At 39.1% G+C, this 17,702-nt stretch overlaps 1 protein-coding gene across 3 annotated transcripts; it reads right to left on the minus strand.

Moving 5' to 3' along the window:
• Positions 1-294: 294 nt before the first annotated feature.
• On the minus strand, positions 295-16,560 carry mapre2 (microtubule-associated protein, RP/EB family, member 2). 3 transcript variants are annotated; one of them, XM_046052481.1, is made up of 7 exons: positions 16,416-16,560; positions 6,243-6,370; positions 5,429-5,574; positions 5,076-5,292; positions 4,673-4,815; positions 1,910-2,068; positions 295-1,715 (listed from the first exon to the last, which is right to left on the minus strand). In XM_046052481.1, the coding sequence occupies exons 1-7, from the start codon at positions 16,493-16,495 to the stop codon at positions 1,617-1,619; spliced, it is 972 nt and encodes a 323-aa protein (XP_045908437.1). In that variant the 5' UTR covers positions 16,496-16,560; the 3' UTR covers positions 295-1,616. The 3 variants fall into 3 exon arrangements, with proteins under 3 accessions (XP_045908437.1, XP_045908439.1, XP_045908438.1); XM_046052483.1 differs by lacking the exon at positions 16,416-16,560 and adding an exon at positions 16,178-16,365; XM_046052482.1 differs by lacking the exon at positions 16,416-16,560 and adding an exon at positions 9,209-9,506.
• Positions 16,561-17,702: the final 1,142 nt, after the last annotated feature.

The following is a 17,702-nucleotide window of genomic DNA, read 5'->3' on the forward strand; positions in this document are numbered from 1 at the left end:
AAATACCTGCAAGTACATTTGCTGATAATGCTTCTGTACTTTACCTTGAATGAAAACACTGCAATACTAGTACCCAAGTAAAAAAAAAAGAAAAAAGATCTGATGAAATACTTAAACAACCCTACATGTAATTTGCTGTGTAGAATGTTTCTGCCTCTACTCTGCATAAAGCCAAAACACCATCAAACCTTAGCTGAAGGTATGTAATATTGATAGTTACATAACTTAATTTCATTTTTATAACTATGACCAAGTCTAGTTACTGCTGTTGGGAGTGACATGACAACACTCCTATGGACTCAAAATGTAATTTTATTACAGCAAATCCATCCGAATCTCAACATCTTTCAAATAGCAGGTTAAACATACAAAAAGCTCACTTAACATAGTTGTTTTTTTATTAAATATGTAAAAAGCAGGTCAAGTTATTCACAAATAAAATGCAAACATGCAACACGTTTTTTGGGGAATGCATAATGAGTGGGACATGAAAAAAAAACATTTACCATTCATTAATTATTGACAGTACATGTTTACATTCCTTTTCATTTACACAATAGTATATGACCAAAGCATTATGGTGCACTGCCCAGTTCAATATTAGTAAATGCAATATTAAGAAAGGGTATACAATGTACTTACTGGAATATATCATGGCAAATTACTCAGTGAACAGACTCGTCTCCCTAAGACCTGTGGTTTTAAAAACAACAACTCTGAAATCTGAACAGACCACAAGTTCCAGCTGAGGTTTAAAATTTAAAATGCTGCATCATAATAAGACTAGTCCACAATAACGTTTCTTCCTTCCCTATGTTTATGGCATACCAAGTAAACTATATCACCAGACCACCTTGAATGGTGTGAATAACACATTGTTGAGCACACTGATTATCTGAAGTCTTGTAATTTGTGAGGATAGCTGTCAACAGTCATAAGATGGCATTATACTACATTTTTATTCACAATTCAACTGTGTTGTACTCCTTCACGAGGATGCAATGCAAAATCTTGCACTATTTCTAAGGCTAAATAATAATAATAATAATAAATATGACAAGGGTCTATGGACAGATTGTCCAATACAGAGTCAAATGTCAGTGCAACATATGGAAGGAGGTTAAATAAGAACTACTACAAGCCCTTTCAGGGCTTTGCTTATTGCATTCTTGTGATTAATATTGTTGATATGCAAAATAAAAACAAAAATAAATGTAAAAGGACAGAAGCCGGGGAAGTTAACACTTGCACTGACAGATAATTACCTGTCTAAACTTCAGCATTTCATTACATCTACTATAGGTTTTGAATTGATGTTCCACACGCACAGTCCTCGGGAACTTCTGTGATGGTCTGAGCTTGTCTGCTGGTGGAGGACATCTCCACAAACCTGCCACAGCAGTTCACCAAAAGTCACAAAAAACATCGAACAGTGAGCAGAGGGATACCAAAAAAATAAAATAAAAACCGTGATGGTGCTTCTATTCAGGAGGATGCTTCATGTGCTCAGTCTTGGGGAAAACAAAAAAATATAGACCATGAGGAAAAATTAAAATCCTGTAACAGTTCTCACATATTAAAAAGAGGGGTGTAACTGCGGTGAGGGATGATGGCAGTCAGTATTCATCCTGTTCCTCCTGCTGATCATCTGGTACCTGCTCGTGGGCTTGCTGGTCCACTTCCTGTCCGTCACCCTCAGCCAGCTCCGCCCCTTCCTAAACAAGGGGGCATAAACAGCTTAATACTGGTGCTACTGAAGTATGCTCCAAGGCCAACACATGTGATTACACACAAACACTAAACTTCTCATCTCTTTCAACCGCACAATAACTCCCACCAGGATAATTGTCCCTTTTACTGGAGAGAACTGCAGCAAAATCTTAAGCTGCTTATCTAAGTCAAGACCGACCTGTTCGTCTGCGGCGTAAAGAACCTCCATTAACCGATCGACAAACGGGGCATGTTCTTCACCCTGATCCTGGCACAGCAGCTCCACCTCCCGCAGCTTGCTGAAGTAGTAGTCCCTCTCCTTCTCCACTCCTTCCAGTGCCAACTTTAATGTGTTCACCTATAAAAATAAAAATGTACAAGATTTATTTTTTTGCATCAACATCAAAACACAAAACAGTGTGGACTTTGCTTACAGACAACCGAGTCACTGATACAAGTTGTCTAAAGTGCACAAATCACATGTAACTAGAGTAGTGTAGAGTAAGCTGACTAACTGATTAGGATGGATTTTTTTATTGATTAAAACTCAATCTTTATCCAACCATTGTTTAGATAATCTATTGATCCATTTAGTCAAGCAAAACTACCACTCAATTGCTGGTTACAGCTTTACAAATGTTATGACTTCTCTTCATTTAATCCCATTACAAATTCAATACTTTGGTTTTTTTTGGACTACTGGTCACACTACATGACCAAGTTCTAGCTCGCTTTCATCTTAGTTTTGTCCTCGTCTTGGATCTGAAGTGTACCCAACCAAATTATGGCAGCCAGAATGACAACATGGCTACTATTTGCAGAAACCTGTTAGACCACACACTGGAACATGACATAAACATGGCTCTGTTTTAATGAGCCATCTATGTGCAGCTCTACATTTTAAACATACTCAGCTATGTACAATGTATATAAAAAGTACTTGCCTGCACTTGGATTTTTAGTTATTTCTATATTTCATTTAACCAAATTATATCACAGTGGATGCAAATAAGATTTTGACACTGATCTGCAGAAAAAGTAAAGTAGGCAAGCATACATTGCAAATATAAAACACACAATACAAGTAAATAATACCTTTGGAAGAAATAACCTTCCAATATTTATGTGGATAGGTCTGTAGTTCAACTCCAAACCTTGATTTTACAGCTCTCTCTCTCACCATTCTTTTTTTTGCCAAACTGCTCAAGCTCTGCCACAAATTCTGAATTGGATTAAGCTCTGGACTCTGTCTTGACTTGGCCAGTTTTTGGAAGCCATCAACATGTGTTTGCTCTTGCACTGTGTTTCAATCTCACAAGTAGAAGAACAGCAGTCACAGAAAAAGCCCAATTGTCAAAATCTTTTTTCAACAAATATGCACAAGTAAACAAGTAAGTTCTGTGCCTGAAATGCGTTCGGGGGTTACAACAAAGATGAAAAAACTGATGGGGACATAGTGGATATCGATTAAAATATCAAATCTTTTTTTCTTTCAAGTTTAATGGCTGATTTTTGCTGAGTGAAAGTTGGAGAAACCAGACAGTTAATTGTGCCACTTAATGCCAAACAGTGGACACTTCACAAATCTAAGCACAGAACATTCAAAACAATGACAAAATCTTTTTTCGACAAATACGCAAAAGTAACATTAGGTAAAATCTGTTTTCAGTCCCATTTACTCAACAAAATAAATATCTAATTAGAAAAATAAGTGCTGATTTGTCTATGATTCAAATGAATTAATAATAATAATATATTGAGATTATTATTGTTTTATTGCCCAGCCCTGCTGGTACTCCCCATTTACATCTTGCCTTGTTTATCGGTCGGTATTAGGGCTAATGTTAGTGTATTCATTATAATTTCAGATATCTTATTACATATCTTACCACTAGTATAATATTATTTCCAGTTGGACAGCAGTTTCATTTGTGTGGGTTGTTTCCATTCATTAAATTTGTGTAAGAAAAATTATCTACATGGTGGTCAGTTTCTAATTACCGTCAGTTAATGCTAAGTACTACTTGTCAATAATCATTCATGCAGAACAACAAGTTCAACATTTCTAAAGTTTGCTGTAGCCCATCAAACTTTTTTAGTGTCCCGTCGCCTCCAGGCTACGTTGATGAGCAACTTTACGCACACAACAGCATGAAACAATGCATGAAAGGCACCCAAGCTTCTTTCTACCGAGAGATTAGGAGGCTGGCGAGAACAGGAACAGGTGAGCGTCACATAGTGCCCAGAGAACCTGATATGGAGAGGAAACAGTACTGATACCGGTGACCCACTTTAAGCACTGCTAATAATCAAAATTGACACCACTTGTCAGAAAAGCCGTAGCCTATCGATGGATTATGACATTTGCTGGCAAAGGTCCAGACGATCCAATCCAGTAAAATATTTAGTCTAAAACGCATTTTTATATCAATAAATACACACGGACTGCTGTTACATCGTTTAACTACAGTTAACGTTAACATGTCAACAAAAAAAATGGAACACCTTGACCTTTTGAGTTACACCTTAATTGACCCAATAGAAAATTCAATGCCCTGTCCACAGCCTACAATAGCCTATGAGTGTCCGCGTGGTCAGGAAGTGCAAGTCCCCTTCTTTTGTGCATACACCGACAGAGATTGTGCCGAGGACTGGCGCTTCACACACATATCACACGACAGTTAAAAAAAAATACGCAAGAATATTTTCCATGGACATAATTATATATTGACGAATATACAGTTAAAGTGCCCCGCACAGGAATTCCGGCACTGTGCCGTAGAACTTTAAGCCCTGTAATCAATTAGTTAATGGTTGTTAGTTGTCAAAGTGAACAAAGTCACTTTGACAACTAGCAACTATCAACTAATTAATTAACTTAACACTTTGGTGATCTGATTGTTTCAGAATGATAGTAAAATTGTACATCCAACTGTCAGAAATGAGCTTTTCATTAACATACCTCCTCAGTAAGATGTGTAACTTGTGCTTCCAGTTCTTTCTCTCCTTTGGCAGGAGTTGTTGGTACAGGGATCTTTTTGGCTGACGAGGGTCTAGATGTTGGTGTTGAGGACTTGGGGGTCGTAGAGCTCGACCTTGATGCTCCTACAGCAGACAAAAGGTTTACAACTCAGGAGTGGATGACTGACAGCATAATAAGACTTAAACAATTTCTCTGCATTCTGAGATTGGAAGTTACAAGAACTTAGACATAATAATCACAGGAGTTCCTGAAGTTTCCACAGGCACCACGGGTCAGGTACATAAATATAAAAACACGCCCTAATGTCTGCAAACATTTCACATCTACTTGGATAGCAAAAGAAATGTTTGCAGCATTCCTTTCAGCAGCACATGAGGCTTACCTGCAGTAGGGGAGCTGGCTGCGTGGAGGGACTTTTTTGGCAGGTTGAAGATCTGCTCACCGGGGTCAGGTGGGGGAATGGCATCCTGACCCTGTCTGGCTGCAACTGGGTCATACTCTTTACCGTCGTAATTCGCGTCAAAGAACTTCTTAAACCACTGGATGAAATCAAGATTGTCCTGAAATCTGCCTTTGACCAGTTTCTCCACGGGAATAATCTGAATCAAGGAGGAGGAAAAGAGGACCAAATTGCTGATTCATGCCGTTTTCCCTCATACAGTGCGAAACAGAAATAACAAAAATGAAATTTGCACATACCCTGAACAAGATTAAAGTAAGGCCAAGCAAACTCACCTTGTCCACATTCATCCTTTTGAAGGATGCCTGCAGCAGTTTGAAATTGTGAATGTACTCGTGCTCCAACTTAGCTTGAAACTTGACCTTCTTAAGACTGATGCATCCAGGGAAGAGCAGATCCATGAACTGGCAATAGGCAGCTCCTAAAGATGTAATAAAATGTTAGTTGACAACATAAGCAAAAATTAGAAGACTACAATAAAAATACAGAACACTGAGCCCAGATATAGGCTAAGATTTATCATGCCTGCCTTTGCAAAGCCTGGGAGCCTTTTCTATGTCCAGATCATTGACACGCTTTCCTTAAAAAGAAAACTATTAATTCTTCACATTCTTGGTAACATGGCTACTGTTATCTGAAGCCTAGTTAGACCTTCATCCATTGGGAAAGCAGGCGACCAGCTCAACCTGGCAGTGGGTCATCTAGCGGATAAAACCCACATAAATCCAACTACAAAGCGCAAGTAGTAATCTACATCAAACAAGTAGCCTACATTTTAAGAAAGGGGATGTGTGTGTGTTTCTGTAGGCAGAGAGTGAAATTGAAATTGGATTACTTGGTCACAGCCGGAGAACACGGCAGGCTAGTTTATTTATAGATAACTCTCTGCCAGGGAGAGGTGAGCATGTTTCCACAGGTTTGTCTTAACAGCCAGCTCACACAGAAAATCAGTTGAACCCTGCGCTTTACAGGCGAAGATGTAATCTCTAAAACATTCCTCCCGTCTCAAACAGCTTCTTTGACACATGCAGCACAGGCAGAGGTAAAAGGGCAAGCTGAAGAGGGAGAAGTTTGTCACTCTGTTCTTACCCGAGGAGAGCTGCTCCACTTTCGTGTAGTTTAGGCAGAGAATATCGTTAACCCAGGCAGTGATGTCATGCCTGCTCATAGTCTCCTGGGTTATTGAGGTAGAATATACGTTGACCGCCATCCCCCAACTGCAACAGAAAAACACCACTTAAAAACAAAAGCAATGCATGTTTCCTCATGCCACACATAGGTTAGTTTTTTTTACCAATAAAATGTAATAAAGCAGCCAGTTGCTGTGCATCTTAAACCTACCACACAAACCACAATACAAGACACAGGAGCTGAGACAATAAATACAACACATGCTGAATCCTCTCAACCGACCAATTAATAATTATTAAATCAGTTTGAACAGAACAAACTGTATTGATGTTTATAGAAAGCCACCAACAAATCAGGTGATATTACATTCAGTAATCACACATCAGATTTCTCTGGAAGCCCTACAACAAGACTGCACCAAGGTTTAGATCATGATGTGATCTTTAGCATTTAAACACATGGCCAGACTGACCCGCAAAGAAGCACAAGATACTAAGCGCCCTTATCAACACGTGACCCCTCACCGCCGCCTGTCACCAGTACTGGTATCCACTCTCTACAAGGTGAATGCACCCCATCTTCTTCGACTGTGGCCACTGAGTCATAGAAAGTTAGGAGTATGATAACGAAGCATTTAGCTCCAATAATAAGAAAAACTTCACTTTAAAAAGATACAGTCGGACTTGTAGCAATGAGAACATTTCATATTGGCCAAAATTATCTCAGTAAACAATATTATCTTCATAATTACTTCATGAGTTTAAAATCTGTAGGGCTGCAATATCTTATATGGATTCATCTGCCAATTATTATTGTTTGGTCTTTAAAATGTCAGAAAACGGTGAAAAATGGCCATTGTGATTTCCTAGAGAAGTTGATGTCTGCAAATGTCTCATTTTGTCTGGCCAACAAACCAAACGATATTCACTTAATAAAATATTCACAAGAGAATTTGCACATTTATTCCTTAAAAATGAATCATTTTGTTGCAGATTCATTTCTTTGCCAATTGGCTAAAGGACCAATTATTGCTGCTCTATAAATCTGTACCTAATTTAATGACACAATAATAAACTAAACAATTAAACCTATGCATGATGTGTGCATAATGGTGAAAAATGTTTCAGTAAGTGTTCTTGTGTTGCTAACTTTGGCTACAGCTCTTTTAAAACATTTTCAGTAGATTCAAAGAGTTTTCTGCATCTCTTTCGAAATAAGATTGAACTTTAGTATCTCTACACTTCAGACCATACATCTCCTTTGTTTAGGGGATACAGAATACACAGAGTGTGGGGGTTACGCCATTTTAGCAATGCACCTTTGCTATAATAGCTTGGTTGCAGCAGGCCTCGTTTGAGTTTATGCCTGGGATCCTTTAAATTAGATTTTTACTTGCATGGTAAATAGAAGAAGTTGGAATAGAAACATGTCGCAATTTTACCTGCTTGCAAAACTGTGGCGTTTGGCGGCACAGGGCAGCTGCCCCACTTACGTTAAGGATATTCAGGTCTACACACCAAAAGCACGCCATGTGCCAAATAATGCATCAGTGAACTTAAAACGTTGATCCTTAAGCTACAGATTAACTGGCTACATGGCAAGAATACATGCTTACAATTTAATTAGTTAACTCTTAGTAACCCAGTTCCTCACACATTGGTTATACCTGAACAGCCAGGCCAAGTATTTTAAAAGCTCATCCAAGTTTATCTCAGTTTTGAACAAATATTGAACAATATATTTAATTGATTACGCTGAGAAAATGTAACTACTTATCCGTTCTACAAACACCTTGTTTGCTTTTTCCCTGTTAACACCTGTGAGTCTTCCCTTTTAAGTCCAATCAAACGCACAGGGTATGTTTGTGGAGGTTAGTAATTTAAATCCCAAAATCAGTGACTGATTTGACAATATGCACTATGTGGTCAGTATATAAGCACATTTAATAAAGTAGTATCCAGTAATATTCATCATATATATTAATATATAGTAGTGTGCAGTCCTTTTCAATTCCCCTATAGAAATGAAGGCTGCAGCATAACCACATCTTAATTCATTGAAAGCAAACAGCTGCATTAAAAACACCCCTCTTACTCGCAGCAACTGATATCCTATTAAATCGTGATAAACCATCGTCATCACCACTACCCAATAGTCACACCAGGGCACGCCGGATAATAATAACCCTTCAGCATTAAAGTTGGGCTATCGCGGCACTGCAGGAGCAGAGCCTCAGTTGACTGACTCTCTGGGAAAGGAAGGAAACTGGGCCAGCCGATTTCATGTCAACAAAGCGGATGTATGCGCTGCTAGCATGCTTTGTTAGCCGGGGCAGGGATAGCCAGCAGACACCAGGGCTGGGCTGAATCATGAATTCAAACATGGGGAGAGAAATATCAGGCTTGTGTCGCAGCTCGTGAGCGGGTTTCACTCGTAAAAAAAGTCACCCCCAAAACACACTGAACGCCATATAAGAGATTATGAGGTAGCAGCGAAGTTGTCATGTCACGATGGGAATGTTTTAGCAGCCGGAGCGGCTTGTCTTGTCTTATTCCTGTCATTTTAACAAGCTGGACCCACTCCCCCAAAATATGCTCGTGCCACTGCGCACCAAAACACTTGACAACACTGCGCTGGTGACAGCAATCATTCCCGAGGAGAGGTATACACACCAGGAGAAGGAAGGGTTCAAGCCAACTTAGGAGCGATGTACGCCATAGTCTCGGACACATCATAGCTAACATGACAGGAGACTGGGAGACAACAGGGGGGAAAACAGCGGATGGGTGCAAAGCAGAAGCAACACACGACGAGGAGGAGGAGGAGGGCCAGGCCAGAATGCAGGTTTCTGTCTGCAGCAGTGTCTCTATTTTTTTATGATTTCTTTCTTACATCAAATCAAATACGACGTTACACTGATTTACCTGTAGGCGCGCTCTCCCCGCACTGTATTTTTCCTGTAAGGGATGATGTTGGATCCGTTGTCCGGGACGATGTCGTTGTTATTCTCTCCATTTGGGGAAAGGGCTTGGGTGGGACCGGGCATTTGGGTCTCTAAAATGTTGAACAGATACTCTGTTCTCTCTCTGGCCGGGGGAAAAAAGACAACAACAGGAACGATGCAAATGCTAAGAAAGTACCGCACCTCCGGGGATCTTTCCTTCTGTCTGCTTATTCTTCACAAATCTCTGCCCTAGTGACGTTGCTGCTCCCTATACCACGTGACTGATGGGGTTGGCTGCCTGTTCCTTATGGTGGGCTATTTCAGCACACCAAATTACATTGATCGCTCGTGTGCTTAAAAAATAAAAAAAATTAATCAATGCTTCATGCTTTTGGGATGTAGATCAACCTCTTGGCAGCGAGGCCACTCATCAGACGCTCAGAGACAATACCCAATCAGATGGAAAGTATGGATTTGATTAAGATAAGGAAAACGCAGCCTACCCAGTCTCACCTTCACATCTTTAGATGATTATTAGTTTCTTGGCACCACGACACCCAACAGATGTGGGTAAAAAGAAAAGATAGATCCTTATAAATTGATAAAAGCAGTACTGATGACAATGATGGCGACACATGGTATGACGGAATGTAGTAAAATGTACTGATTACTAACCATATGACTTAATAAATTAAAATATCACAATAAAAACAGGTCAGTTCAACTGATCCAAACTTATTGTTACTTAAATGTTTTGGGGATGCAACTACAGCCGCAACTATTAGTTGATTAATCGATAGAAACTTCATCAGCAACAGTTCTGACAATCCATTGTTCATTTTGTAAAGTAATTATTTGTAATTAAGCACATTTTCACTGGTTCAAGCTTTTTAAATGATGAATATTTTCTGGTTGTCACGATCGATTACTGTATGTCGTTGGGTCTTTTGGACTGTAGGTTGGACACAACAATACATCTGATGTCCCCTCTGGCTCTGGGAACTTTCTATAGACTAAACCATTAATCGATTAATCAATTAAATAACCAGTAGATTAAAGTATAATGACATTAATCCTTATTTGCAATTTTGAGTGATCTAAAGTTTTTCTTTGGGGGGGGGTTATAAAATGTCTTGAAATATTGATAAATGTCCATCACCATTTCCAAAAGCACAAGGGCACGTCTGTTTTGTCCGACCAACCCTCCAAACCCAAATACATTCAATTTTCTATCATAAAAGATAAAGAAAACCAGAAAAATCCTATTTGAGCAGCTGGAAACAGTAATATTTAACATTTTTGCTTGATAAATGACTTAAGTAATGAATCAATTTTCATGATGGCCAATTCATTTCCTGTCAACCAATAAATCGATTAATCGTTTAACTATAATCTGTCTATGAAATTTACAAATATCCATTAGGGTGTAAAATATATTTATCGGTTCATACAAGGATCTTAAATTCAACACACATTTTTAAAAATGTGAACAATGAAGTCCGGTGGTTGCTAAGCCATCTCCTGTTTGTGTTGCCACATTGCTGTTTTTATACAACCCCATTTCCAAAAAAGTTGGCATGCTGTGTAAAATGTAAATTAAAAAAAAAACCAAAATGTGACGATGTGCAAAACATTCATATTTAATTGAAAATAGCACAAAGACAACTTATCAATTGTTGAAACTAAGAAATGTTATTGTTTTTTTCAAATCCAAGAGAGGCCGAGTCTTCTGAATAAAGTTTGGGGGGGTTCACCACTCTGTGAAAGGCTGCGCTGGAAAATAGTGCAACAAATTAAGAATAATGTTTATCAACGTAAAATTCTAGGAATTTCATTGTCTACAATACCTCACATCATTAAAAAGATTCAGAGAATCAGAAGAAATCTCTGTATGCATGGGACTAGGCCAAAAACCAATACTGGATAGCCGTGACATTCGGGCCCTCACACAGCACTGCATCAAAACCAGACACGATTCTGTAGTGGAAATCACTGCGTGGGGTGAGGAACACTTCCAAAAACTATTGTCTGTGAACACAGTTTGTCGCTGCATCCACAAATGCAAGTTGAAACTCTACCATGCAAAGAGGAAACCGTATAAACCAGACCCAGAAACGCCACCGTTTGTGGGCTCAAGCTCAATAAAGACGGACTGAGTCAAAGTGGAAAACTGTCCTGTGGTCTGACAAGTCGAAATTTGAAGTTTGGAAATCATGGACGCCGAAATCCTACATCAAGCAAGAATGGGAAAACATTCCACTTTAAAGATGAAAGCTGTCTCCTCAATTCCCAGACGCTTACATGGTGTTGTTTAAACATGACCCTGTCCCAACTTTCCTTGAAAAGTGTTGCTGGCATCAAATTCAAAATGGGCATATAATTTTCCAAAAACAATAACATTTCTCAGTTTCAACATTTGATATGTTGTCTTTGTGCTATTTTCAATTAAATATGGCATTTCAATGTCTTCCAGATCACATTTTGTTTCTATTTACATTTTACACAACATTTTTGGAAACGGGTTTGTATTGTAAAACACTGCTTTTGTTGTGTGTTGCATATTCTGCTGAGCCACAACCTTGAATGGGTCAGAAAAAACTAGTTTCATTCGAGCCTTGTATGACATTGAAAAGGTGAACTACTCAACTTATTTTCGCTGTACTCAAGTTAAAATTTGTCAAACTGGGAGACTGACAGGGTATCCGAATGTCCCATGAATCATTACCACCCCTAATCTCAAAATATCTGTGAATCAGCAAGTAAGACCAACTCAGTCCAACCTTATATGAACATGGTTAGTAATCAATGATACAAAGCTACTGAATGTGGACCAGCAGGTCACAGTATTTAACATGCGTGATGGAAAAGCTCTATAACAGCACTGGACTGCACCAAGAGTCAATACAAGACAGCTAAGATGTTTTATGCAAGTAGGCCCGGCCATTCATACGGCCTATAACTCTACTAATTTAGCATTGTCTTTACTGGCAAGACCCTGTGACCCGACAGCAAAGGCCTCAGGGCAAATGTACAGGGATTCTGTAAAGTTGTTTTACTCTTTCATGTCATTGTGTAGTAGCTTTTTCTTTTCTTTTGACACAGACCTGTGGTAATCCTTTAAGTTTTTATGTCAACTTAAACACAGACAGTCAAAAACAAATGCAGGTACAGATTTTGAGATCAATCGTTGCAGCAGCACCACCATCAGTCCAAAGGTCAACTCACATTTTGATCTGTGACGCGTGAACTCTTATCTCTAAACAGTTTGACCTCTGAGTTTGCTGGGTCAAGATAACAAGTAGTCTTGTTAATGTCAGCCAGGCCACTAGGCAAAATGGTTTGTTGAACAAGCTGTTTTTTTTGCTTCTTCTGGTATAAGCTTATCAAAGCCCTGCCATAGTGGAGAGGAAGCATCATTTGAACAAGGCTAATTTTCCAGTATAGTAACCACTTCCACCTCCAGTGGTTACTTTTTCTGTCATAACTGGCCAATAATATTTCCAATTGTCCATCAATGCTTTTAAAACTGAGATAGGGATGTCAAATACTCACACACCTCTGTGTGATCACTTACAACAGTTCTTCTAGTGCCACCATGAGGCCAAAGTTGAGGTCACTTTTTGCCTACAACTTGTGAACTTAAGAAGAAGAAGAAGACTCTTTTAAACCCACCTAAATCCAATTAAGACAACTGTCCAACAAATGAAGTCTGATTAATCTCACCCAAAAATACTGACCTCCATTCTGAGTTTTGTCTCATACCAGTTAATCAAATTTTCACTAGTCTTAGCCTGTTATGGTTACTTAACAGGATTTTCATTCTCCATAGCCACGGCTTGACAAAGTCGCCTTCTGTTAATTGATACAGGATTTATAGCAAAGCTTTGCTTTGAACCCTGATTCCAGATTCCAACAGTGTTTGGTTGTGAAACTGTGACCGTAATTGACATCATCACTCTTTCATTCAGCTTGAACTAATCACACTGGAGCTTTTAAAAGTCACATGCCAGCAAAGCGGCTGTTTGTGCCACGGATTCCACATTTGACTGACTGCAATAATTCACCTTTGGACTGAAATGTGCATTTAAGATACTCTTTTATGGTAGGCAATTTATTTCAGAAGCATTTGTGTTATATTTGTTGAAATTCTCTTTAGGTCCTGACAGCAATCAATAAATCAAGCTGAACAGCTGCCCTACCTGCCTGTCTACCTGCATGCACTCTGCCAATGCAGTCATTGAACATGAAAATGTGTTTTAGGTGTGTGGTTTTGGAGGGAGGGGGCAGGATACTTTTCGCTGTCTTGTGCTAGTTCCTCAACGTTGCCTACCCAAGCTTTAAGTGTTGTTTTTATTTTTATTTAAGATAAATAAATCAAGACACTTGCATAATTGCAGGATATCCATCTCTTGGGTGGTTATTCTGCAGGTATAAATATTCAGGATCCTCGCCTTTACAGGGTCAAACCTACTCTTCTGTCTTTACACAGATTCATGCAGAGCTAAGCACAAGGCACAGCCTAGTGCTAATCTCATTAAATCACCAAACTACGGCTGGGCAATAAAACAATAATGATAATTATCACAATATAATTTTCCTCAACAACAATATAATACATTTTCAATATACTGTCAATAAATATTTGCTTTAATTCATTTGAATCACGGACAAATTAGCACCTAATTTTTCTATTAAAATATTTATTTTGTTGAAAAAAAGAGGCCTGAAAAAAGATTAACTAATCATATTTGTTGAAAAAGACAATAGTTTTGAATGTTGTGACTCAGACTTGTGAAGTGATCCACTGTTTGGCATCAAGTGTTTGTTCCATTCTGACCATAAAGAAGAATTTAGCCACATAATTAACCATCTGGTTTCTTCAATTTTCTCTCAGGAGCAAAAATCAGCCTTTAAACAAATAATGATTTGACATTTATCGTGATAATTATTGATATTGAATGATATGAAATGTTTTTATCGTGACAACATTTTTGGCCATATCGCCCAGCCCTACACCAAACTATGGACACTAGAAATGTTTCTACGAAGAATGAAAAGCATGAGTGCTACATTTCTTCTACAGTAATGTGAAGGGCCATATCAGACTGGAAAGTGACTACTGCAGCGTGGTGGTCTCAACACAATCACACACACAACAAGCTTGGTATCTGCCGGCAAGCAGTAAAAGTATGACAAACGTCAGGGGCAGCAGGAAAACGGGAAACTCTGTGCTTGTTCCCATGGGCAGCAACTGCATCCCCCATACTGAACCCCTGCTAAGTGGGGAGGCAAAGCTATCGCCAGGCTGTCACTGATATGAACTTGCCACTTGCCAGTCTGAAGAGCCTTAAAGTGTCATCACACATGTGCAGCATGCATGGCCTCACTTAAATACATGTTTAGACAGTGAAGCCTAAGAATTAAATATGTAAATATTAGACCATAAGATGGGAGACACGTTAGCTTTTTTTTGCTTATGCCTAGGACGGTTGTCCTCCTTGACGCTTTACACAAAAGGGCTAGTACACACCAAAAATTAAAATAAAAAAGGTTGGGACCGTCTCCACAATAACATTTTGAAAGGAATGACTCAACTGTCAATGCATTACCAGGCTTTCAGACCAAAAACAGCACAGCGTTGTTGTTTCAGGTTGATACAGGTGAGATGATTAAATACCATCCAAGTCCAGTTTGGTTAACAGAGCCATGAATATGAAGGCGTATTAGATGCAAAAAAATTACATAATATCTTTAAATACCAGAAAGAAGGATTTTACAACAGAGAAAAGCTACCAGGAATGTCTGTTAAAATTTAATTGGCCAACCGTCTGTCTGAACATGGCCTCAGCCGGTTCCAAGAATGTTGAGATATAGAAAATATGTAGGTGTACTTGCAATTTCAGCCACATGATGTGTCAAGTCCAGTGCTGTAATTTCAGGAACCAGTGACCTCAATGCGTATACACACCATGAATGTTGTGATTTGTATTTTTGTGTGATGCATTTGTTGCCACTGAATGGGTTTAACTAGCTATGGAGCAATCAGGTGGGTACAAGAAACAAAGCATGCAGGCAGGGTAATCTAGCTATAACATCTGCTTTGTTTAGCTTCTTTGTTCATGTTGCTTGCTTTCAATTTTGTGAAAGCAGGGTAACATGTTGGTCTCTGTTAATGCTGTACGTTAGCCTACAATGAATCACCGGGCAGTTTTGCATAGGCTCATACCATTAGAGGAAAAGCAAAGCGACCATGCTTGCTCACCAAGCTTTCTCTTGTACTGTGTAATCAAGTGGGGTGAGGGGTGGGTACTCCACCCAACAGCCCTCAGCACTCACAAAATAGCAGAGAGGTCACAGTTACCCTGGCCTGCAGGTTGGACAGGTTAAAGTGTGTGCTAGGTATTTAAGGCAACTACGCAGGGTGTTAAATATTCTTGACAGAGTCAGGGGTGTGCACCAACACTTTCAGGGGAACATCAAACCAAACCAAAGTGAGGGCAGGGAGGACCAGATAGGAGTCAGCACCGGTTTCTCACACCTTATACCAGTAGTTTTTCCTGTTAGATACAAGTAACTTAACATGTGTGGAAAGAAACCTTCCATTTGCCATTTGAAAAGGGAAATTTTGCACCCAAGACAAAAGACCAAGGTGGTCCGTGGTCACCCTCTCTTCTTCTCTTCTGTCCCCGGTGCACGCCACTGCTCATAAATAGCTTTAACGTAAACTGTCGTTGCTGATGGAGGGAAAACACGAGAGAGATGTTTTTAACAACTCCACGAAGCAGCTAAGTTAGCTGCAGTAAATCTCGTTAATGAAGCTAACTCGGCTTCGTGTTTAGAGATGACAGTTAAATGAGAAACAATGAGTGGTAAGCAAGCGATTACACAGTCAAACAATGCCAAAGCACAAGAAAAAAATTAGTGTTTTACCAAGCCAGACGCTACTTACAGTGACATTAGTACATCTTGTCCGGCTAACCGCCAAGTTACAGTAAGCTAATTTTGTTCCTGCCAACACTGTCAGAATAGTGACAGCAGACATATGCCCTGACCCTGGGTAACATCACCGTACGAATCGCCGACTCGTACACGTAAAATACGCACCGGTTTTTGCATTTACACACCATACTGCACGTCTCAAATCAAATTACAGACTGAAATTGTTCAGCAAAGCAAATGAGACTCACCACTGAACTCCGATCCGCAGGTTACAAGGTGTTAAAATTTGCTGTTTTCCGGCTGAGTCACCCCACCCTCCAACGCCCATTCTCACTAGACGAGGAGCTGAGGGCGGCCAGCTGATTGGACAGCACTTCACCGGCGTTGCAGCTGATTGGCCCGCCAGCGACATCTGTTGCGACTTTGACCAATCGCGTCTTGATGCGTTGATCATTCAGAACATCATGCAGCTTTCCGTCTTGTCAGTCTGTGTCACATCACTTTCTTTTCCTATTAATACATATTTATTCGACGCAGATTTCACTTAATACACCACCATCTATACTTAGTTTATATTTTTTATATAAATGTAATATTTTTCTAATAAAACTTATGCCTAGGAAGGTCTTTTAAAAATTTCTAGTAAATTAGTAAAACATCGCAATGTGCAATGTGCTGTTTCACTTAATCCATTAGTCGTTCAACAGATCCGCTGAAAACTAATTGGTAACAATTCTGACAGTAGATTCATTGTAAAAGTAATTTTATCAACCAAAAATGGCAAAACAAAACAAATCTCGTTGGAGCTTCTCAAATGTGAAGGTTTGCCGTCTGTGTTTTAAATTATCTTAAATTGAATATCTGAAAATTGTGGGTTGTTTTTTTTTAAATCACCAATTATAATTCTAGGCAAAGAGCAACACTGTTTTTCACAGAGGGAAATACAATGCACAAAGTTGGCATCTTTGATTAAATAAACCTGTATTACACATGTTTTAACACCAGGGTGCAGCCATGCACTTGATAAGAGACAAACAATATTTGGAAGAAGCTTTGTATAAAATTCATCACTATTATGGCTACTTTGCTAACTATGCTGATAAAGTAGACTGAACATAGACCAGATAAAGAAAGGACGTATTGTGGGAAAACTGTGGTGTTAGGCAAATACCTGGGGATGGATGCTGTCACTTTAAATGTTGAAAGGACAGGCTTGTGCGGATGTCTTTAAAAAGTGCTGATGATAATAATAATACTAATAATAATAATAATAATAATAATAAACTCATATGCTGATAACATTGCCTGGGAGCGACATTCTCCCTCCTAATATTCACTATGAGATTCAGTGCTGGATGGCTGCTTTTATGTTACCTCAGATGGTGGGTCTATGTGATGAATTATAGACAATAGGTTGAGGGCAGCCAACAGTGCATTTATGACAGATAATAAATGTGCACTGCCAAACCAAGCCAATTGAAGTGTGCCGTTCTGGAATGGAAAAAGAAAGAAAAAAAGGAGTTCATAGGCAAAAA

The sequence above is a fragment of the Micropterus dolomieu genome, linkage group LG06, assembly GCF_021292245.1.
Source record: "Micropterus dolomieu isolate WLL.071019.BEF.003 ecotype Adirondacks linkage group LG06, ASM2129224v1, whole genome shotgun sequence".
Taxonomy (NCBI): Eukaryota; Metazoa; Chordata; class Actinopteri; order Centrarchiformes; family Centrarchidae; genus Micropterus; species Micropterus dolomieu.

Bases quoted from the DNA above. Each gene is read 5' to 3' on its own strand.
- mapre2 (XM_046052482.1), bottom strand. From the start codon at position 9,330: ATGCCCGGTCCCACCCAAGCCCTTTCCCCAAATGGAGAGAATAACAAC. The intron at 5,575-6,242 runs GTAAGAACAGAG...TTACATCTTTAG, and splicing joins AGTGGAGCAGCTCTCCTCGG to GAGCTGCCTATTGCCAGTTC. The intron at 1,716-1,909 runs GTCGGTCTTGAC...CCCCTTGTTTAG, and splicing joins TTTACGCCGCAGACGAACAG to GAAGGGGCGGAGCTGGCTGA.